Genomic DNA, 24,012 nt, shown 5'->3' with positions numbered 1-24,012 from the left:
GAAGGAGGAAGAAGGGAGGGAAAGAAGGATGGAGGGAGGGAGGAATGGAGGAAGGAAGGAGGTAAAGAGGGAGGGAGGGAAGGAAGGAAAGGAGGGAGGGAGGGAGGGAAGGGAGGAGGAAGGAGGAAGGGAGGGCTAAGAGGGAGAAATGGAGGGGAGAGCGGGAGGGTGGGAAGAAAAGAGGGAGGAGAAATTTGGGGTGAAAGAAGACAGGAGGAGCCGGTGGGATAGATAGAGAGAAAAAGTCTACAACTGTGTGCAAAATTTCCCTTCTTAAGTGAGCCATTCGTTAAGGGAGTTGGAAGCTGGATTCACCTAACGGCCCTGTGGTTTCATTTAACAACCGCAGTGAATTTGTTTGAGCAACGGTGGCAAAACTCATAAAACCAGGCATAACTCTGTTAGCCGCCTTGCTTAGCCATGGAAGTCGTAGGTCGAGGACTACCTGTAGTAACCAAGAACACCAATCTATTTGTTGTGGTGGTTACTTTTTTGCGGAGCTGACAATTTTTGTGCTAAACCAGGAAATCTCCAAGCTTGGCAACTTTTAAGACTTGTGGACTTCGACTCCAGAATTCCCCAGCCAGCAGAATTCTGGGAGTTGAAGTCCACGAGTCTTATTAATTCTGCCCCTGTGCTTAATGATCAGAGAGAGGGAGAGAGAGAGAGAGTCTCCTTGCTCGTGCTTCCAGGAATCCTGCATCCAGTTTTGGTTGCCACGATGTCAAAAAGATGTTGAGATTCTGGAAAGAGTGCAGAGAAGAGCAACCAAGAGGATTAGGGGATGATTGGAGGGCTAAAACATACGAAGAACGGTTGCAGGAACTGGGCATTGGTAGTCTAGTGAAGAGAAGGACCAGGGGAGACAGGATAGCAGTCTTCCAATATCTCAGGGGCTGCCCCAAAGAAGAGGGAGTCAAGCTATTCTCCAAAGCCCCAGAAGGCAGGACAAGAAACAACGGATGGAAACTAATCCAGGAGGGAAGCAACTTAGAAGTAAGAAGAAATTTCCTGGCGGTGAGGACAATTAGCCAGTGGAACAGCTTGCCACCAGAAGATGTAGATGCTCCATCACTGGATTGAACTGCCATTTGTTTGAAACGGTATAGGCCAGGGGTGTCAAACTCATGTCGTCACGGCAGCGTCACCTGAGGTATCGGGACTCCTCCCCTCCTTTGCTAAACCGGGCCAGCATGTGTCGCATCTTGACAGCCCTGAGCAGGGGGGCTGGACTAGAAGACCTCCAAGGTCCCTTCCAACTCTGCTACTCGCTCCTCTTGACACCCATCGGAACAAAGGAGCTAATTTAGAAAAAAGAGCAGCTCGGGGGGAGCGGGGGGGCGGGGTTCGACCCCCCCTTTTGAAACGTTGGCCTGACCTTCCAAGCCAGCTCCATCCGTATCCTTTGAACTCGACTCCTTTGTCTCTCTTGGCCTGGCTTCACCCCAGGCTCGCTAAACCCCGGCTTGCTCCGTCCACGGCTCAGCTTGGAAGCGGCTTTGCAGTTTTTCCTAATCTGCCTTTGTGGAATCCCGGTCATATTTCCCGCCTGTCAGTCACGTTCGGAGGGCAAACAGTGGCTTTCGGCACCCCGTGTGCTCGTTTTCGTAAGGCGGTGAAATATTTACGGCGCAGGAAACTGGGCGAATGGCAGGTACTGGATGTTCTGCGCGGACCTTCTGGGAACGCAGCCATCCCGCCGCCTTCCAGGGCTCCGGCAGAATAGCGGACAGGATAGCCGTCCCAGGCGCTGCACCTTGTGGCTTTGCACATGTGTTGTTGCAAGTAAAAAAAAACAACACAACCTCTTTGCCAGGGACTTCAAGACCACGCCGGTGGCATGTGTAAGTGATTTCCCAAGCTTAAGCTGCTGCCGGCAAGGGGCTTTGGAACGGGCAGGAGTCCCTCTGGTTTGTTTTGCAACAGGAAGACGGAACCCGAGGCCTAATTTATTAGCTGTTGCAAATTAATAGCCTAGGCTGTCAACCCACCCTGGATTTAAGCTGATAACGCGTGGAGGAGGGATGTCCTTCCATGGCTCACCTGCTTGGGAAAACTTCAGGAAAAGTTGCAACATGGGTCTCTCGAGGCCATCGTTGCCGTTCTTCCTTTGTGGGTTTGCTTCTCCTGCTTGGAGTTTTCCCGTGAGATCCGAGCCTTGCTAATCACCTAGGAGAGGGGTCTGCAAACTTGGCTCTTTTAAGACTTGTGGACTTCAATTCCCAGAATTCCTCAGTCACTCATGCCTTTCCCCCCCCCCTCTTGCCCCTTATAAATAAATGGACAGCTAACATCAAAAACATCATTAAAAAAGGACAACAAAGAATGTTCTTTCTGCGCCAATTCAGTAAGCTCAAACTGCCCAAGGAGCTGCTGATCCAATTCTACAGAGGAATTATTGAGTCTGTCATTTGCACCTCTATAACTGTCTGGTTCGGTTCTGCAACCCAACAAGAAAAACACAGACTTCAGAGGATAATTAGAACTGCAGAAAAAATAATTGCTACCAACCTGCCTTCCATTGAGGACCTGTATACTGCACGAATCAAGAAGAGGGCCGTGAAAATATTTGCAGATCCCTCGCATCCTGGACATAAACTGTTTCAACTCCTACCCTCAAACGACGCTATAGAGCCCTGCACACCAGAACAACTAGACACAAGAACAGTTTTTTCCCGAAGGCCATCACTCTGCTAAACAAATAATTCCCTCAACACTGTCAGACTATTTACTGAATCTGCACTACTATTAATCGTTTCATAGTTCCCATCACCAATCTCTTTCCACTTATGACTGTATGACTATAACTTGTTGCTGGCAATCCTTATGATTTATATTGATATATTGATCATCAATTGTGTTGTAAATGTTGTACCTTGATGAACGTATCTTTTCTTTTATGCACACTGAGAGCATATGCACCAAGACAAATTCCTTGTGTGTCCAATCACACTTGGCCAATAAAATTCTATTCTATTCTATTCTATTCTATTCTATTCTATTCTATTCTATTCTATTCTATTCTATTCTATTCTATTCTATTCTATTCTATTCTATTCTAAAGTGGAGAGATTGCAGAGGAAGGGATTACAAGAGAGTAAGCTTTGCTGGCTGAGGAAGTCTTAAAAGAGTCAAGCTTGCAGACCCCTGACCTAGTATCTAAAGGTCTCCCTGAACAGATAAGAGAGGCCGAAGGCCTACGAGGTCTTCTCGGTTGTCTCCCCATTCAATCGGAATACGGCTGGAAGGGACCTTGGAGGTCTTCTAGTCCAACCCCCTGTTAAAGCAGGAGACTGTATGCCTTTTCAAACAGGTGGTTGTCCAGTCACTTCTTAAAAACCTCCAGTGATGAGGAGGACCCAAAACTTCTGGCCAATGCAGCTCGTCCTTGACTTACGACCACAATTGAGCCCCAGATTTCTGTTGCTAAGTGAAACGGTTGTTCGGTGAACTTTGCCTCATTTTGCGACCTTTATGGCCACCCTTGTTAACTGAAGCGCTGCGGTTGTTAAGAGAGTAACACAGTTGTTAAGGGAATCGGGCTTCCCCCATTGACTTTGCTTGTCAGAAGGTGGCCAAAGGGGATCATGTGACCCCGGGACGCTGCGACCGTCATAAATGGGAGACAGCTGTCAAGCTGTCCAAAGTTTGATCACGTGACCATGGTCATAAGTGTGAAAAATGGTCATAAGTCACTTTTCAGTCCTCCACTTACAGCCGTTCATTTAGTGACCGCTTGAAGTTACAATGGCACTGAAACAAGTGACTTACGACCGTTTTTCACACTTAACGACCGTTCCGGCATCCCCACGGTCACGTGATCAAAATTCAAGACACTTGGCAACTGACTTGTATTTGTGACGGCTGAAAGTCAGTGGGGAAGCCGGATTCACTTAACAGTTAGCCGAATTCCTAACTTAATAACTGCCATGATTCACTGAACAACGGTGGCAAAGAAGGTCGCAGAACGGGGCGTAGCTCACTTTAACACCCATCTCACTTAGCAATGGAGAATTTCAAACTCCATTTTGGTCGTAAATCGAGGATTCCCCCGCATTGGCTTTTCTTACATACCGTTTTTTGATCGCCATCAAGATTGTTCTGTTTCTCTTAAAAACAATATTAATAATTTTTTTAAAAAATGCATCGTGTTTGGAGCAGTTGAGAAATAAAACGTGCGCATTTCAAAGCGATCATGTCACAATCCCGTTGGTCTGTTCCAGCAACTGAACCACCCAAATCTCCTTATCCCTTTTTCCCAAAAGTTACATGAAAAAGCAAAGTATGTAAGGATTCTAGGTATTGAAAAATTAAAATTAAAAAAAAAAAGGATACACGTTTTTCTTCCTTTTGATCACCTCAAATCCACTGGACAGTGGGAAAAATGTTATTTTTTCTGCCACTTTTATCGGTTGCCGCCGCCTCCTTCCTTCTCTTCCTCTCCCTCCTTTTCTTCCTTTTCCTTTTCTTTCTCCTTATCTCCTTCTCCTCTTTCTACTCCTTCTCTTTCTCCTTCTTCTTTTCCGACTTCTTCTTTCTCCTCTTCTTCCTCCTCCTCCCCCTAATCCTCTCTTCTCTTCCTCCTCTTCTTCTTTTCTTTCTCCTTTTTCCTTGCCCTCTCCCTCCTCCTCTTTTTCCTCCTTCTCCTCTCTTCTTCCTCCCCTCCTTTTCTTCCTTCTTCTTTCCTTCCTCCTCCTCCTCCCCTCTCTCCTCCTCCTCCCCCTCCCCCTTCTTCCTCTTCCACCCCTCCTTTTCTTTCTTCTTCTTTTCTTTCTTCTTCTTTTCTTTCTTCTTCCCCTTTTTCTCCTCCTCTTTCTCTTTCTCCTTTTTTCTTCCTCTCCCTCTTCCTCCTTTTCTTCCTTCTCCTTTTTTTGTCTTCTTCTTCCTTCTCCTCCTCCTCCTCTTCCTCCCCCCTCCTCTTCTTCCTTTTCCTTTCCTTTCTCTCTTCCTTTCTTAGCCTTCTCTTACGGGACCGTCTGCTGCCACCGATTGCCTCCCATCGACCTGTGCGCTCTCAAGGGAGGGACTCCTTAGGGTGCCGTCCGCCAGGCAGTGCCGACTGGCGACACCCAGGGGAAGGGCCTTCTCTGTGGGGGCTCCCACCCTCTGGAATGAACTTCCCCCAGGACTCCGTCAACTTCCTGACCTTCGAACCTTCCGCCGCGAGCTTAAAACACATCTATTTATCTGTGCAGGACTGGACTAGAATTTTAATTTTTAAATTTAATTTTAATGGGGTTTTATCATTTTAATTGTAATTTTAAATTTTGGCCTATTTAAATAAGTTTTTTAATTAGTGTTTTATCTTGTATTATATTTGTATTTTTATCGGGCTGTAAACCGCCCTGAGTCCTTGAGGAGATAGGGCGGTATAAAAATTTGATTAAATAAATAAATAAATAAATAAATAAATAAATTCTCCGCTTCTTCCTCTTTCTCCTTCTCCTTTTCCTGCTTGAGCAAGGGACTTGACTGGAAGACCTCCAAGGTCAAACCTTATTATTCTGCCATCCTGTTATTCTATTGTTGTAATTCAACTCGAGCAACTGTAGTCATTCACTTAACAACCCCGGCAAGAAAGGTCATAAATCGGAGCACGCTTCATTGGTCGTAAGTCGAGAACCGCCTGCCCCTGAGTCTCGACCGATGGACTGATAAAGAAAACTGGAAAAGAGATTCTTAAAAGAAGCTTTAATTCAACTTTCTCGTCTCTCCTTCCAACAAAGAGAACCGCTGCCCCTGGAACTGAGCGCTAATTGAAAAACGAAAGGAAGTGTCTATACTTGCAATCTCACGCACAATTGAAAAAGTTCCTCTCGTCGTTGCCCAAAAAAACCCTCAGTGTGATCTCTTTTCAAAAGCTAGGGAGTTACGACTCGAAGCCTGCTGTATCTTGAGGTCCAAAAACCGGTGCCAGGAGCAGAACGGTGGTCAGAATAGATATTGAAGTTGAAGGAACAGGGTGACCCTGTCCGCGGTCTGAGGTCCAGAAATTTGAAATCAGTAGCAGAGCCTGGAATCAATCAATCAATCAATCTTTATATATTGTTTTCCCGCTTTAGCAAATACGTTGGGGTAGAAAAGAATTTCACAGTGATACTCTCCTGTAGAGTGTCAAAACCTTTGATAATGTACTGTAAAATATCTAGAGACGTTCCGTGTATCTCTGAGGTTTTCTAGTCCAACTTCCAGAGACATCACCCTGCCAACAAAAGTGCGTATAGTCAAGAGCGTATAGAAAGTTGGACTATAAGGAAGGCCGAGCGCCAAAGAATTGAGGCCTTTGAACTCTGGTCCTGGAGAAGACTCTTGGACTGCAAGGCGGTCAAACTGGTCAGTCCTGAAGGACTTTGCTTCTTAGATCTAGAAAAACTGCAGAAAAGAGCAACCAAGAGGATTAGGGGACTGGAGGCTAAGACATACGTTGAATGGTTGCAGGAACCGGGCCTGGCTAGTCTAGAAAGGAAGAAAAGAAAGAAAGAAAAAGAAAGAAAGAAAGAAAGAAAGAAAGAAAGAAAGACATCTGAGTCAACCATGGATGGACAGAAGACATGGCTAGTCTATCGAAGAGAAGGACCAGGGGAGACAGGATAAAAGTCTTCCAATATTTGAGGGGCTGCCACACAGAGGAGGGGGTCAAGCTATTCTCCCAAGCACCTGAAGGCCAGAATAGAATAGAATAGAATAGAATAGAATAGAATAGAATAGAATAGAATAGAATAGAATAGAATTCTTTATTGGCCAAGTGTGATTGGACACACAAGGAATTTGTCTTTGGTGCATAAGTTCTCAGTGTACATAAAGAAAAAATAAAATATATTTGTCAAGAATCATAAGATACAACAGTTAGTGATAATAGAATAGAATAGAATAGAATAGAATAGAATAGAATAGAATAGAATAGAATAGAATAGAATAGAATTCTTTATTGGCCAAGTGTGATTGGACACACAAGGAATTTGTCTTTGGTGCATAAGCTCTCAGTGTACATAAAGAAAAAATAAAATATATTTGTCAAGAATCATAAGATACAACAGTTAGTGATAATAGAATAGAATAGAATAGAATAGAATAGAATAGAATAGAATAGAATAGAATAGAATTCTTTATTGGCCAAGTGTGATTGGACACACAAGGAATTTGTCTTTGGTGCATAAGCTCTCAGTGTACATAAAAGAAAAGATACCTTCATCAAGGTACAACACTTGCAACACTTAATGATAGTCATAGGGAACAGATAAGCTATCAAATCATATTAGGAAACAGTCAATATAAATCGTAAGGATACCAGCAACAAGGTTACAGTCATAAGTGGGAGGAGATGGGTGATGGGAACGATGAGAAGATTAATAGTAACGCAGACTTATGCAGAATAACGGATGGAAACTGACCAAGCACAGAGATTCAACCTAGAAATAAGGAGACATTTTTCTGACAGTGAGAACCATCAACCGATGGAACAGAAGTTGCCTTCGGAAGTTGTGGGAGCTTCATCATTGGAAGCTTTCAAGAAGAGACCGGACTGCCTTCTGTCAGAAATGGTGTAGGCAGGGCCTCTGCTTGGGCGGGGGGGGGGGATTGGACTAGATGACCTCCAAGGTCCCCTTCCAACTCTGTTAATCTGATCTGGGCAGACTCCATATTATAATGGTGTCTCCAAGTCCAGAAGCTGCCCTTACAAAATCGTCCTTCCACTGTATTCGTTTGCCTTGGGGGGGTGAAAAGAAAAAGAAAAAAGCGAATTTAATCCCACCTCCTTCTCACGCTGTTCCCTGAACTTCAAAGTCTCTTTCCTTAAACCTTACAGCGAAGTCGAACTTTTCGATTGCTGTGCTGCGGGTTTTTTTTTGGCAGCGTATTAACCAATTAAAGACGAGCCTCCTCCTTCCTTCCTTTCTTTCTTTCTTCATTTCATCCCCCACCTCTTTTTTTTTTTTTGGTAATAAAAAGAAAAATGGACTTCATGCTTTTTTCGGAGAGATGAGATCATCAGGGAAGAGGTTGAAATCTCAGCTGGCTTCCAAGCCCTCCGCCTAGGTGTGTGTGTGTTGTCGAAATCATTCCTCGTTTCTGTTCGTACCGCAAGCGTAGAGTTACACACGCCAACCTGAAACGGGTCAGACCCATTGCGGTAAGAGTTCGTTTGCCCCCCCCTTTCCTCCCCCCCCCGGGCAGAAATCTGCAAACCCTCTGGGTAATCGGAGGCAAACCCAAGAAGAAACGGACCGATGAGGTTTGAAATTTAGAATAACAGAGAATGACAGAGCTGGAAGGGACCTTGGAGGTCATCTAGTCCAGCCCCCTGCTCCAGCAGGAGACCCTGTGCTATTTCAGAATCGGAATCGGAATAGAATAGAATAGAATTTTTATTGGCCAAGTGTGATTGGACACACAAGGAATTTGTCTTGGTGCATATGCTCTCAGTGTACATAAAAGAAAAGATACGTTCATCAAGGTACAACATTTACAACACAATTGATGGTCAATATATCAATATAAATCATAAGGATTGCCAGCAACAAGTTACAGTCATACAGTCATAAGTGGAAAGAGATTGGTGATGGGAACGATGAGAAGATTAATAGTAGTGCAGATTCAGTAAATAGTCTGACAGTGTTGAGGGAATTATTTGTTTAGCAGAGTGATGGCCTTCGGGAAAAAACTGTTCTTGTGTCTAGTTGTTCTGGTGTGCAGTGCTCTATAGCGTCGTTTTGAGGGTAGGAGTTGAAACAGTTTATGTCCAGGATGCGAGGGATCTGCAAATATTTTCACGGCCCTCTTCTTGATTCGTGCAGTATACAGGTCCTCAATGGAAGGCAGGTTGGTAGCAATTATTTTTTCTGCAGTTCTAATTATCCTCTGAAGTCTGTGTTTTTCTTGTTGGGTTGCAGAACCGAACCAGACAGTTCTAGAGGTGCAAATGACAGACTCAGTAATTCCTCTGTAGAATAGAGCTGGAAGGGACCTTGGAGATCTTCTAGTCCAGCCCGCTGCTCAAGCAGGAGACCCCATGCCATTTCAGAATCAGAATCAGAATGGAGCTGGAAGGGACCTTGGAGGTCATTTAGTCCAACCCCTTGCTCAAGCAGGAGAGTCGATACCATTTCAGACAAATGGCTGTCCAGTCTTTTCTTGAAAGGCTCCGGTGATGGGGCGCCCCAAATTTGGGGCTCAATTGTGGTCATAAATCAAAGACCAGCGGCGCTCAGAGAAACAATGTCCGAGGAGCACAAGGTTGAAAAAGTAGCACCAAATGCGCGCAGTTTTTCTTCCTTTCTTCCAGGGAGCGCCGACAGGAATCCAAAACCATGGTTACAAATACTACCTTTATTGTAAGGATCAGAATCAGAATAGAACTGGAAGGGACCTTGGAGATCTTCTAGTCCAGCCCCCTGCTCAAGCAGGAGAGCCGATACCATTTCAGACAAGTGGCTTTCCAACATCTTCTTAAAAACCTCCAATAATGGAGCACCCACCACTTCTGGTGGCAAGTTGTTCCACTGGTTAATTGTCCTCAGTGTTAGGAAATTTCTCCTTAATTCCAGGTTGCTTCTCTCCTTGATTAGTTTCCAACCATTATTTCTTGCCCTGCTGTCAGGTGCTTTGGAAAATAAATTGACACCCCCTCCTCCTCTTTGGGGCAGCTCCTCAAATACTGGAAGACTGCTATCATGTCATTCCTAGTCCTTCTTTTCTTTAGATTAGCCAAACCCAAATCCTGCAACCGTCCTTCAAATGTTTTAGTCTCCAGGCCTTTGATCATCTTAGTTGCTCTTCTTTGCACTTTTTCCTAAGTCTCAACATCTTTTTTTGTAACGTGGTGACCTAAATGTCGTATTGCAGGTGTGGCCTTACCCAGTGGTGGGATTCAAATAATTTAACAACCGGTTCTCTACCCTAATGACCAGCTGGGTAGGCGTGGCTCAGTGGTCATGTGACCATGTGGGCGTGGCCAATTCAACGTCACTCACTCACGTCGATGGGCACTTCGTCTTAGCTGTTACAATGTAATAAGGGTTAACCAGAGAGGCAGTTTCTATAAGCAGGACGATAAAGATTAGGCTAGAAACACCACCAGAATGTTTCAGTTCCTTACAGGATTAGCCCTGCAAAGTGGGGAAAAAACAAAATAAGATTTCTTCCAACAACTGGTTCTCCGAACTGCTTAGAAAGTTAACAACTGGTTCTCCCAAATAGGTGTGAACTGGCTGAATCCCACCACTGACCTTACCGAGTCTTTATAAAGTGGAATTAACACTTCACATGATTTTGATTCTGTGCCTCTGTTTATACAACCACAGTAGATAAGAGTAACAGCATTTTGCAAGAATTACCTGTAATTTCTTTGCCTCCGTGTCTGTGAAGATTCTCTGTCCTCCAGCTCACCGTCATCTCAAAAAGTGGTTTTTATTTTCGAAAAAGGCAACTGGACTGATTTTTTTCTTTTTTCTTTTTTTTTTTTTTTTGAGGCAGAAAAAGACGTTGCGCTTCCTATCCCAGTAGCTTCATCCATCGTATTGGATGGAGTGAGAGAGAGAAAGACCGTTACTGACCGTTATTAGTTGGTGGCGGCGGGGAGAAATGATAAGTTTTTCGTAGCCTAGCTTTTTTCCCCTTTTTTTAAAAAGGGAGTTTACAGTAGTAGCCAAAATTGTGGAAACCTTTTGGGAAAAGTGTATTTTCTAAAACTAGCTAACACCACCACTTTTTTTTTTTTTTGGAGTAGTACCATAAAATTATATATATCAATGGAAAGATAATTGAATCAAGAATGTAATGCAATAACTTTTATGAAGGATTTGCTATTAGAATAGCAGTTACGGTATAAAAAAGAAAAGCGAAAAACGTAGAAAAAACGAGAGATACAAAAATTATCACCACAGAAAAAACGAGATGTACAAAAATTATCACCATGTCAGTTAATGCTTAGTTGTGTCACCTTTAGCATGAATTTTGGCCTTACAACGTCTTCCCATGGAGTGAACCAAGTCTTTGAGTTCTGCAGCTGTTATCATGTGAAACCAAGATTGAATGATGGCTTCTATTAACTGGGTTTTATTGCTGGGTCGCTTCTGACTAACCGGTTTCTTTAGTTGGCTCCCTAGATTTTCCATTTGGGTGAAGGTCTGGGCTATTCCCAGGCCATTCCAGCGGTAGAATAGGATTCTCTTGAAACTCCAAACAAAAGTGGTGTTATTAGCCATCAAACCTCAAAAATACACTTTTCCCAAAAAGGTTTCCACAATTTTGGCCATGACTGTAGATCACGTTCCCCAAAATCTCTGACCCTCGTTGTCCGATCTCCTGGCTCGGGGAAGGGTGAATCTCAGCGGGATTCCGTTGCTTTTCACGTGCGGTCTAGAGAGGGAACTAAATGAAGCAGGTTCTTCCTTCCTTCCTTCCTTCCTTCCTTCCTTCCTTCCTTCCTTCCTTCCTTCCTTCCTTCCTTCCTTCCTTCCTTTCTTTCTTTCTTTCTTTCTTTCTTTCTTTCTTCCTCCCTCCCTCCCTCCCTCCCTCCTTTCTCTTTCTTTCTTTCTTTTTTTTTTCTTTCTTTCTTTCTTTTTCTTTTCACGAGTTCAAGTGTGAAAGGAAGAGGGCGGAGGCCCTGGGCACAGTCCTCCCCCACCCCGCACCCCGCTTTTGAAAACCTCTGATGGGAATCCTGAGCGTAAATGGGTAGAAGGAGAGTTTAGCTTGGCAGCTTCCATGTTTGATTATCTCCCCGAACGAGATCTCGCTCGGTTTGTCAACATAACGGCTGAGGACACGGAGTTCAGGCCCGTTCAGAGGCTGCCCCGCGGACGCCGTGATGTCATGGCCCTCTCCTTTTCCTTCCATCAATATTTATCCTCTGGGGTCAAGAGATGAGAATTCGGATTTCAAAAAGGAGGGGTTTTTTTTTCTTCTTTTCTTCTCTTTTCCACCGCCCCCCTCCCCCCCCAGCCTTTTGCAACCGTTTGGCTCCAGCTGTTTTTTTTTTGCAAGATTAAAAACTTTTGTTCTCGAGGATTGATGGCCTGGTGTTGACGGGACAGGACCCAGCCGTCTGCAGAAGAGCCTGGTTTCTTAACTTCGGTCTCTTTAAAACAGATTAGACTCAGAATAACTCTATTGTCACTCCGAAAGTACGCTGATCGGCATATATTGAAATGAGATTTTCGTTGCATACGGCTCTCAAATGCACTATATCAGGGGTCTCCAACCTTGGCCACTTTAAGCCTGGAGGACTTCAACTCCCAGAATTTCCCAGCCAGCTGTATCTGTTTCTTTTTCTCTTAACCTCTTAAAGTGGAGAGATTGCAGAGGAAGGTATTACAAGAGAGTAAGCTTTGCTGGCTGGGGAATTTTATCTTTAAGCCTGGAGGACTTCAACTCCCAGAATTCCCCGGTCAGCTGTATCTGTTTCTTTTTCTCTTAACCTATTAAAGTGGAGAGATTGCAGAGGAAGGAATTAGAAGAGAGTAAGCTTTGCTGGCTGGGGGATTCTGTGAGTTGAAGTCATCCAGGCTTAAAGTTGCCAAGGTTGGAGACCCCTGCACTACATAACATACACCTCCAATATGCACTACACCTCCAATATGCACTACATAAACACGACGGAATAAATAAATACCAAATTATGCACAAACCAGTGGTGGTTTTCAAATTTTTTTACTTACAGTTCTGTGGGTGTGGCTTGGTGGGCGTGGCATGGCTTGGTGGGCGTGGCAGGGGAAGGATACGGTAAAGTCTCCATTCCCTCCCCAATCCAGGGGAAGGATACTGCAAAATCCCCGTTTCTTCCCGATCAGCTGGGACTCGGGAGGCAGAGACTAGATGGGGGCAGGGCCAGTCAGAATTTTTACTACCGGTTCTCCGAACTATTCAAAATTTCCACTACCGGTTCTCCAGAACTGGTCAGAACCTGCTGAAACCCCCACCTCTGGCACATACCCACATATATTATATGACACAGAGAAACAACACAGTCTAGTCCGGATGTATAGATGTACATGGCGAGAAAAACGAATCTTAGCAAATTTGCCAGACGGATGGCATTTAGGGAACAAAGTTGTTACAGAATCTTATAATCCTGCTAGAAATACTTCGGAACCCCCCCCCTCCCAAGGGAGCAACAGAAACAGACCGCGAAGTGGATATGCGGGATCTCTAACAATGCTTCATGCTCTGATAAGCAGCTTCCTGAATAACAGGAAGGAGCTTCCTGTAATCTTCTCCACTGTCCTCGCCACTCTCTGTAGGGACTTTCTATCTGAGGCACCGAGGCCACCAAACCAAACAGAGATGCAGTTTGTTAAAATGCTCCCAGTCGTGCCGCTGTAGAAAGTGGCCAGGACAGAAGGAGACAGATGTGCTCTCCTCATCCGACGCTGGAAAGGCAGATGTGGTTTGCACGCTTCACTAAGGACGACGTTTGGAGAGACCGGTTCAGATTGTTAGTTATCTGACACCCCCGATACTTAATACTGGACTTCAACTCCTAGAATTACCCAGCCAGCAGGAATTTGTTGAATTTTGAACCAGTTGAAGCTTACGGATACTCTTCAAGGGCAGCCCCACGTAGAGCTCATTGCAGTAGTCAAGACGGGAGGTGACTAGCAGTTGGGTGACCGTGAGCAGGGATTGGAAAGGGGATCTCTGTAAGCAGGAATTAGAACATTCTCAAGTAGAAGCATCATCCCTTTGCTTTATTGTACAGGTAGTCCTCGATTTACAACCACAATTGAGCCCAAAGTTTCTGTTGCTAAGCAAGATAGCTGTTAAGTGAATTTTTGCCCCATTTCTCAACCATTCGTGCCACAGCTGTTAAGTGCATTTCCTGCAGTTGTTCACTTTAATAACAATAGTTGTTAAGTAAAGCTGGCTACCCCCATTGACTTTGCTTGTCAGAAGGTCGCAAAAGGGGATCCGAGGACCGCAACCATCATAAATACACGCCAGTTGCCAAGGGTCCGAATTTTGATCACGTGACCACGAGGATGCCGAATGGTCCTAAGTATGAAAATGGTTATAAGTCCCCCCCCCCTTTTTTTTTTTTGGTGCCGTTCAGGGGTGAAATGTAAAATTTGTTACTACCGTTTCTGTGGGCGTGGCTTGGTGGGTGGGTGGGTATTGTAATTGGGTGGGCGTGGCCAACTTTTTTTTTTTTTAACTTTTAAAAGCATTTTTTCTACAACCTCTTTGGCTGAAGAAGTTGTAAAAAATGCTTTTAAAAGCCTTTCATGATCAGGCAGCTCAGCTCGGATCGCCAGAGGGAAAAAAAGGCTTTTAAAGGGTTCTGACGATCCCAGCTGAGTTGCCTGATCGCCAGAACCTTTTAAAAGCTTTTTTTTCTACAACCTCTTCGGCTGAAGAGGTTGTAAAAAAGTGCTTTTAAAAGGTTCTGGCGATCAGGCAACTCAGCTGGGATCGCCAAAGGAGCCTTTGAAAAGTTTTTTTTTTACAACCTCTTCGGTCGAAGAGGTTGTAGAAAAAATCCTTTTAAAAGGTTCTACGATCCCAGCTGAGCCGTGCGATCATCAGAGGCTTTTTTTTTTACTTTTAAAAGCATTTTTTCGGCTGAAGAAAAAATGCTTTTAAAAGTAAAAAAAACTCAAAAACCCTCTGATGATCGTGCGGCTCAGCTGGGGCGGGTGCAGGGGGGGGGCAAGGATTTTTGCTACCGGTTCTCCGAACCACCTGCCGCCATCACTACCGGATCGGGCAATCCAGTCCGAACCGGGAGCATTTCACCCCTGGTGCCGTTGTAACTTCGAACAGTCCCTAAACGAACGGTTGTAAGTCAAGGACTAGCCGTATTGGCTGGTTTTTCCTTCCAGGGTTCTTTTTCTTATGAAAATGTAGGAAGCTAGAAATTCCCCCATGTGTGATATAACAAATCGTATTCTTGACACCTGTCAACTTTCAGATGGGTGGCCTTCAACTCCCAGAATGCCGCAGGCCAAGATAACGAAGGATCCTTTTTGCCGTTTCAGGTAACTTCGAAGTTGGGGTTCACATTGCGGACGTGAGTTATTTCGTCCCGGAAGGCACCGCCTTGGATGACGTCGCGAGCAAGAGAGCCACAAGTGTTTACCTGGTGCAAAAGGTGAGAATAAAAAACAATAATAATAACTTTATTGTCTTTGTACGGGTATACACGGTATACCCACACAAGGGAATTCACTTAACACCCAAGGACCAGGTCTAACACACATAACAATCCCCAAACACATTCCCACCCACCACACTTCCCTACCCCTAAACCACCCAAACATCCACACAACAGACCAAGTAATCAAGTGGTGAAATGTAAAATTTGTTACTACCGGTTCTGTAGGCGTGGCTTGGTGGGTGGGTGGGTAATGTGACTGGTTGGGCGTGGCCAATTTTTTTTTTTTTACTTTTAAAAGCATTTTTTTCTACAACCTCTTCAGCCGACGAGGTTGTAGAAAAAATGCTTTTAAAAGCCTCTGACGATTCCAGCTGAGTCGCGCGATCATCAGAGTTTTTTTTTTTTTTACTTTTAAAAGCATTTTTTTCTACAACCTCTTCGGCCGAAGAGGTTGTAGAAAAAAATCTTTTAAAAGCCCCTGACGATCCTTTTCTCTTTCTTAACATTTTAGGAGGAATTTCCTTCATCATTATTATATCTTGTCCTAATATTTGAAATTTATTTTTATAAAATGCTTGCAAAATTCCATACGTAATCTTCTTATTTGTAAAATAAATAACCACATCTCTCGGTAAACACTTCTGTCTTGCCAACCAAGAATTAACACGATAAATTTTTTTCAATATTAACTTCAAAATCTTCTGGTTCCACTCCCTCTATCTGAGCAAAGGCCTGAATAAAAATCTCTTTCAAATTTTCTTCCTTACATTCTTTTAATCCTCTCACCCTTATAGCATATTCCATTAATTTATATTGTAATATAACCCTTTCTTCATCTGCCTTATCAACCTTAATCTGAATATCATCTATTTTATTTTCTAAATTCAAATTAATTTGAACTTCATCTATTTTCCTTTGCAAATCTAAATTAATTTGGTTAAGTTCATCCAGTCTTTCTTCTTCTGAGTACTAGATAACAATAATGGGGTAATTGATTCCTTTAATTTTTTTCATCTCCCTCCTCTGCTCTTCCACCATATCTTTAAAATCCAGTATTTTTTTCTCCATTTCATTAAATTTTTGATCTATTTCTGAAAGATGAGCCTCCATAAGCTCCTGTAAAAAATTCCTTAGACTTTCTTTAATATCTTCTTTCAATTTCCGTATCTGAAGTGAAGAAATTTCCAATATTTTAGAAGTTGTTAAATCTCTTTGCTTAAAGGCCATTTTTAAACTAAGTAATACCAAGAAGAAGAAGAAAAAAAGAAAAAAAGAAAAAAGAGGAAAAAAAATTTCAATAAGCTTTTCTTCTTAAACACTGTAAGAAAAAGATAATAAAAAAAAGAGATTTTAAAAAAAATTCCATTTTTAAAAAAATATCTTGTTATATTCTTCTTAAAGGTTCCACGCCAGCAATTGTAATAAGCATTTCCTTAGCTTTCGCTTAGCTTACGGGACCGCCTGCTGTTACCTTATGCCTCCCACCGACCTGTACGTTCACACAGAGAGGGTCTTCTCAGGGCGCCGTCCGCCAAACAATGTCGGCTGGCGGCCCCCAGGGGAAGGGCCTTCTCTGTTGGAGCACCTACCCTCTGGAACGAACTTCCCCCCGGTTTGCGCCAATTATCTGACCTTCGGACCTTTCGCCGGGAACTGAAAACATACCTGTTTACCCAAGCGGGACTGGCTTGATTTTTAAATTTTTAAATTTCTGGATTTTAATAATTTTGGATTGGGGTATTTTAGTATAGGTCAATTTGACGGTTTTAATTTTTGGCCATCTTTGAATATGTATTTTAATTGTTATTTTAATTTTGTATATTATTGTTTTAATCTGGCTGTACACCGCCCTGAGTCCTTCGGGAGAAGGGCGTTATAAAAATCTAAATAAACTAAACTAAACTAAACTTAGCTTTCACTTTCAAGACACAAAACGCCATCTTTCATCATCTCCACTCTTGAATACGAATACCTTCTCTGTCAGGGAGTTAAAATCATCTTACAATCAAATGCCAGCACTCCTGTTTTCAGCTCTTTCCGTGTTAGCAATCCTTCAGTAATCCATTTCAGTCACGGAGATGGATGCTGCGTTTTGTTCTGCTATTTGCAGAAGCGTTCTGGATTCTGGAGCTTTTTTCGAGCTATAGAAGGAGCGTTCCCAACAAACCACCAGAAATCTTCCTGGGGCTTTCCTTGGGGGCTCTACTTCAGCCCGAATGCTCACCTCCCCCTCTTTGGGGTAGAGATTTACAAGCTGCTGACAGCAGATTAACGCTGTCTAAACAGCTCTACAGAATCACACAGAACTGGCGGTCTGAAATAGCTCGCCATTAACGAAGTGGAGCCACCGGAAGCCCTCATCAGAGTTTTTTTTTTTTTACTTTTAAAAGCATTTTTTCGGCTGAAGATCTGATGATCGCGTGACTCAGCTAGTCATGGGGCGGGGTAGGGATTTTTGCTACCGGTTATCCGAACCACCCGCCGCTATTGCTACCGGATCGAGTGATCCGGTCCGAACCGGGAGCATTTCACCCCTGCAAGTAATGCTGTCCAACAGCTCAATGATGGTGGCCCTTTAGTTCATTGTTGAGTGCAATTATAGCTCATTTTATATTATTGTATAATATAATAAGGGCTGGTTTAGCTCACGCTGGTAAAGCCTGTTATTAAGAACACAGTAGCCTGCAATTACTGCAGGTTCGAGCCCGGCCCAAGGTTGACTCAGCCTTCCATCCTTTATAAGGTAGGTAAAATGAGGACCCAGATTGTTGGGGGGGCAATAAGTTGACTTTGTAAAAATATACAAATAGAATGAGACTATTGCCTTATACACTGTAAGCCGCCCTGAGTCTTCGGAGAAGGCGGGATATAAATTCAAATAAAAAATAAAAAATATACAATATATATTCCTCAGGGTGCCGTCAATAGGCAATATGCCTGGCTGACGCCCAGGGAAGGGCCTTCTCTGTGGGGCTCCCACCTCTGGAACGAACTACCCCAGGACTTCGTCAGCTTCGGACCTTCGACCTTCCGCCATGAGCTTAAAACATACTTATTTAATTGCAGGACTGAGCTAGATTTTAATTCTGGTTTTAAATTGGGTTTTATCTTCATATTTTAATTTAGGCTTTTAGAATAAGTTTTTTAACTGTTTTTAGATTGTATTTACCTGTTTTTTAAATGCCTGTAAACCGCCCTGAGTCCTTTGGGAGATAGGGCGGTATATAAATTTGAACAATAAACAAAATAAATAAAATAAATAAATATATATATATATTATATTATATATAGCTTATTATATATAGAGAGAAGGGCCTTAAGGCCTCAAAGCCATCCTCAGACAAGACTTAGCCTTTTTTGAATGCAGGTAGTCCTTGACGTATGACCGCAGTTGACCCCCGCCCCACCGAGTTTATGTTCCTAAGTGAGAAATGTGTTAAATCAGTTTTGCCACCTTTTTATGATCGTTCCTTGCCTCCGTCGTTAAATGAATCGCTGCCGTTGCTAAGTTGATCACACGGTTGTTAAGTGAACCTGGCTTCCCCCATTGGTTTTGCTCCTCAGAAGGGCGCAAAGGAGGATCACGTGACACCCCCCCCCCCCGGGACACTGCAGCTGTCATAAATATGAATCGGTGGCCAAGCGTCAGAATTCTGATCACGTGACCAGGGGGATGTTGCAAAGGTCGTAAGTGTGGAAAATGGCCATAAGTCACATGAATGGTCACTAAACAAACTATTGTAAGCCGAGAAAGTACCTGTAAAGAGAAGAATGCTCATTATAAAAAATACAGTACGGACTGCATTCCTCCCTGTAAAAGCTTCATTGTCATATAGGCAACTGGACTTCCTTCATTTTCCTCTGAAGATGTTTCGCTTCTCATCCAAGAAGCTTCTTTAGCTCTGACTGGATGGTGGGGAATGTGTTGTGTCCCACTCCTCCGCTGACGGCCGGGTCAGGGAAATCCGAATCAGGCGTGCCTCTGCAGCTCTGCCAAAGTCCTAGCAAAGTCCTCAAGGCAGGCAGGAGACCAGAAAGTGACTTCAGCAAGATATGTTTAGACTTTGCCTGACTCAGAGACTGCCAGAAAGCAGATCCTTTATATAGGCCATGGGGTGTGGCTCCATGACTCAGCACTTATCCAGGCCTGCCCCTCCCTTCCTTCTGTCGCCTCCGCCTATCAATTCTTCTGACGCGAGGGTCACTCCAGTCGGCAGCTGTTGGCAATTGACCTCCCTCAGGCTCACATGCTGTGGAGGAGGGGGAGGGGTCTAGTTGCTCCGTTTGCCTGGGCATGGAGCCAGAGCTGGGGGCTGGAGATACTTCCTCCTCTTCAGCCTGTCGGGGCATGGAGCCAGGGCTAGGACATTCCTCCGTGTTCGGAAACAGATAAGAAGGCCCCGGCTGTGGTGAGATCGGACGAGACACAACAGAATGGAACGATTTATAGTCCTTTGTGTTGTAGACTGGAGAGACATAGATAGCCAGTGGACAGATCTGCTCAGGGCTCACCGCGTTGTAGTGCATGTGAGCAGCGTGGTTTATGCCATACAATGCAGTGAGCCCTGTGCAGATCTGTCCATGGGGCAAACAAAACAGCCGCTTCGCAAACCCATGTCGCCACATAGGAGAACAAACACATCAGGACTAGATTCAGCAGTCCACTTGTGTTTAAAAGGCAAAGGCCGCTCTTTTGAAGACAGAAAAGTCTACATTTTGGACAGAGAGGACTGCTGGTTTGAAAGAGGGGCCTCTGGTGGCTCAGCAGACTAAGTCTGTCTGTTATTAACACAGCTGCCTGCAATTACTGCAGGTTCAAGTCCCACCAGGCCCAAGGTTGACTCAGCCTTCCATCCTTTATAAGGTAGGTAAAATGAGGACCCAGATTGTTGGGGGCAATAAAGTTGACTTTGTATATAAGATACAAATGGATGAAGATTATTGCTTAACACAATGTAAGCCGCCCTGAGTCTTCAGAGAAGGGCGGGATATAAATTCAAATAAAATAAAAAAAATAAAATAAAAAAAAATAGAGGCCATCTGAACAGCCCTCTCTCAACAGAGGGGGAGGGGTACGACATCATCTACCTCCTGTTCACAATGCAATCCTTTCAGCAGTTCCAAGAAGGCTCCACCCCTATTTGCTCAGGTGACCCTGAGGACACAAATAAATTCAGGTGACCCTGAGGACACAAATAAACCTCCAAGTAGCCTCAACGACCCTCTAAAAAGGATGCAAATTACCAGCTGTCTGCAAGGAGTATCAATCCTTCCATTCCCCACCATCCAGTCAGAGTTGAAGAAGCTTCTTGGATGAGAAGGGAAACGTCTTCAAAGAAAAACCAGAAAGCCCAGTTGCCTCTTGGAAAAGCACCTTTCGGACAATAGGTAGTCCTCAACTTACGACCACAATTGAGTCCCAACATTTATGCTGCGAAGTGAGAAATTCGTTCAGTGAGTTTTGTTGCATTTTACAACTCTCCTTGCCTCGCTGCAGCTGTTAAAATTAGTCACGCCGTTTGTTGAGTGAATCTGTTTCGTCATTGACTTGGCTCGTCGCAAAAGGGGATCACGCGACCCCCAAGGATGCTGCCCTGTGATAGATACGAGTCAGCTGTCGCGCACCCGAACGGAAATCACGTGACCCTGGGGATGCTACGATAGATAGTCCTAAGTGTGAAAAACGGTCATAAGTCACTCTCAGTGCCGTTGTAACTTCGAACGGTCACTAAATGAACTATTGTAAGTCGAGGACTGCCTGTAGTAGGGGAGAAGGACCCGTTCCCTCGTGATCTTTCCGTGCATTTCCTGTATTCCTAAATTTAAGTTGCTTGTGCTGAGTCTCCCGTAAGTCGTCTCACTTCCATTGTATTTTCTCCTGAAGGCCAAATCTGATGCTTGAGGCTGTTTCACGCACCCTGAATCCCCCCCCTCCGAATCCCACCCACCCCAATAGTATTCCAGAATCCTTCCTGGCTCTTAACAATTCCTTGGCAATTCCTTGCCTTTCCCAGTCTGACCATTCCCTCCCATTTCCCTTCCTTTGCCCGGGCTGCAAGTTCCAATATTATTGGCTGCCATTTCCCGCTGATTGACAGATCTCCTTTATGTTGGAGCAGCGGTTCCAATATTCCATAGCTCCGTTCCCCGATCGGCTGCTTATTTTGGGGAGGTGGAGAAGGGTACAGCCTCCCTTCTACCCTTAACCATGTAGCGACCGAGTCCTGGTCTTCTCTAACCGCTCGGGGGAACGTCGTTGAGTGAAATGAAATGGTTGGCGATTTTTTTTTTTTACTGAAAAAGTTTTAAAAAACAAACAAACATTTTCTCCCCTCCCACCCCGTCAAAACCCCCCTTTCCCCCCTCCCTTCCCCCCAATCCCCCCCCGCTTCCCGGGTCAATCACAAGGTATTATTACACACAAGCCAAACATAGACTAAAATTTTCCCTTGCAACCCAATTAACCTCATCCGAGTCTTTTCATTTCCTAACCTCCCCCATAACATTCTAAGATAATACATCCTTATTATTCAAAGGCAATCTGATATCTCTTAATCTGATATCTATTTTGTAAATAATCAATCCATTTTTTCCATTCAATGAAATATCTTTCCTGCGTATTGTCTTTCAAAAAGTGATTTTTGTAAATTATAATAATAATAATAATAATATTTTTATTTATAGACCGCCCTTCTCCCAAAGGACTCAGGGTGGTGTACAGCCACAGGTAAAATACAAACAGAAAACAACAGTACAAAACTAAAAACAACCCTTAAAAAAACCTATTTAATTTGGCTATTTATAGATAAAAATATTCCCACTAAAATTTACTAAAAAATTTAAAAACCCATAAATCAATTTAATAATATTAAAATTTAAGCGAGTCCAGCAAGACGAAATAAGTAGGTTTTGAGTTCGCGGTGGAAGGTCCTAAGGTCAGGTATTTGTCGGAGTCCAGGGGGAAGCTCGTTCCATAGGGTAGGGGCCCCCACAGAGAAGGCCCTCCCCCTGGGGGCCGCCAGCCGACATTGCTTGGCTGACGGCACCCTGAGGAGCCCCTCTCTGTGAGAGCGCACCGGTCATTGGGAGATAGACGTTGGCAGTAGACGGTCCCGTAGGTATCCCGGTCCTAAGCCATGGAGCGCTTTAAAGGTAGTAACTAACACCTTGAAGCGCACCCGGAAGACAACAGGCAGCCAGTGCAGTCTGCGCAGGATATTAATCTAAGCGATGCTAAATTACAGCATCGCTGGAAACCTCGGCGATTTAAAGGAGATTGAAATGGCAGCCAGGTAACTGCTGCTAGGATGGCCTTCGCTCAATGTCGGAAACAGCCATGTATACCTACAGAGAAATTCAGTCTGGTAGAATTAAAAGCATGGCTTACGATTAATTCTGCAAAAGATCATGAACTGCGCAGAAATGGACAAACTAACGCTGAGTTTAAAAGATAAAGAGACATCGGTATTTCATATAATTGAATTTAACTGTCTATTCTTTTAGCTTTTTATGTATTATATGTTACCAAGTATAAACAATGGATAAAAGAAGAACACAAATACATACAATTTAATGTTTGTAATCATTATTATCATCATAATGTTTGTAATGTTTGTAATTATTGTTTGCAAATAATATTTGCTGGCTGAGGAATTCTGGGAGTTGAAGTCCACAAGTCTTAAAGTGGTCAAGGTTGGGGACCCCTGGTCTATACCATTCCAGACAGGTGGCTGTCCAGTGTCTTCTTAAAAACCTCCAGTGATGAAACACCTATGACTTCTGGTGGCAAGCAGTTCCACTGGTTAATTGTCCTCACTGTTAGGAAGTTTCTCCTTAATCCCAGGTTGCTTCTCTCCTTGATTAGTTTCCATCCGTTGCTTCTTGTCCTGCCTTCAGGTGCTTTGAAGAATAGGTGGATCCCCCGCTTCTCTGGGACAACCCCTGAGATATTGGAAGACTGCTATCCTGTCTCCCCTGAACCTTCTCTTCATCAAACTAGACACCCCCAGTTCCTGCCACCGTTCTTCATATGTTTTAGCCTCCAGTCCCCTAATCATCGTTCTTGCTCTTCTCTGCACTCTTTCCAAAGTCTCAACGTCTTTTTTTTAATATAGTGGCGACCAAAATTGGATGCAGTTAGTTATTCGAGACTTACACAAAAGCTGGCTGATGTACGGCTGAAGGCTATGGCGGTGGGGGCATAGAGAAAGTGAATAGCTTTGCATAAATTAATTCCCTCGGAACGGCCTGCCCTTTGCAGTTGTGTAAAATGCTAAAGGCTTGTTTTGAGAGAGTGCGAATCTCTCCAAAAAAACGAGTGTATCGGATTCTACAAAGCAGGCAAACGTAAACAACATTCTCTCCCTTTTTTTTTTGGCACATCCCATGCTGTTGTTTTAGGTGTGAAATGCTTTGGAGTGGGGAAGTTCAGCCATAAATCTCCCGTCATATTTTGCGGGTTTGTCTTTTAAACTCGAGATCAAAGATTGCCCTGGAAGCTACTTTTCGGGTTGAGTCCAAGGGCCTTGTGGAGCTCCAGTCTGACACCAGCAGGTTCTCAGGGTGTCGATGTTTTGATAAGGATGGGGCGGAATAATAAAGAAGGGATCGGAGTCTGAATTCGTGGAAGCGCTGAGACCAAAAGAAATAGCAGAAAAGAAAGGAAAACCTTCGAAGAGCAGAAAGACTTGGCTGGTGAACAGATTGACGAATAGAATAGAATTAGAATAGAATAGAGGAAGAGGAAAGAAGGAAGAATAGAAAAGAGAAGAGAAGAGGACAGAAGGAAGAATAGAATAGAATAGAATAGAATAGAATAGAATAGAATAGAATAGAATAGAATAGAATAGGACTAAGAATAGAATAGAATTAGAATTAGAAATAGAATAGAATAGAATAGTATAAGAATAAGAATAGAA

The 24,012-nt window shown here is 43.8% G+C and overlaps 1 protein-coding gene across 1 annotated transcript in view; it reads left to right on the top strand.

Moving 5' to 3' along the window:
* Window positions 1-24,012, top strand: part of DIS3L2 (DIS3 like 3'-5' exoribonuclease 2) — a 290,966-nt gene that overhangs the window by 153,259 nt on the left and 113,695 nt on the right. The window contains exon 12 of the mRNA XM_058187337.1: window positions 14,976-15,088. Within this exon, the coding sequence (XP_058043320.1) occupies window positions 14,976-15,088 (113 nt within the window). The remainder of the gene's footprint in view (window positions 1-14,975; window positions 15,089-24,012) is intronic.

Source organism: Ahaetulla prasina, chromosome 6, assembly GCF_028640845.1.
Source record: "Ahaetulla prasina isolate Xishuangbanna chromosome 6, ASM2864084v1, whole genome shotgun sequence".
Lineage (NCBI taxonomy): Eukaryota > Metazoa > Chordata > Lepidosauria > Squamata > Colubridae > Ahaetulla > Ahaetulla prasina.
Note: the sequence above shows the minus strand (reverse complement) of the source record. Positions and strands in the feature narration are given on the sequence as shown.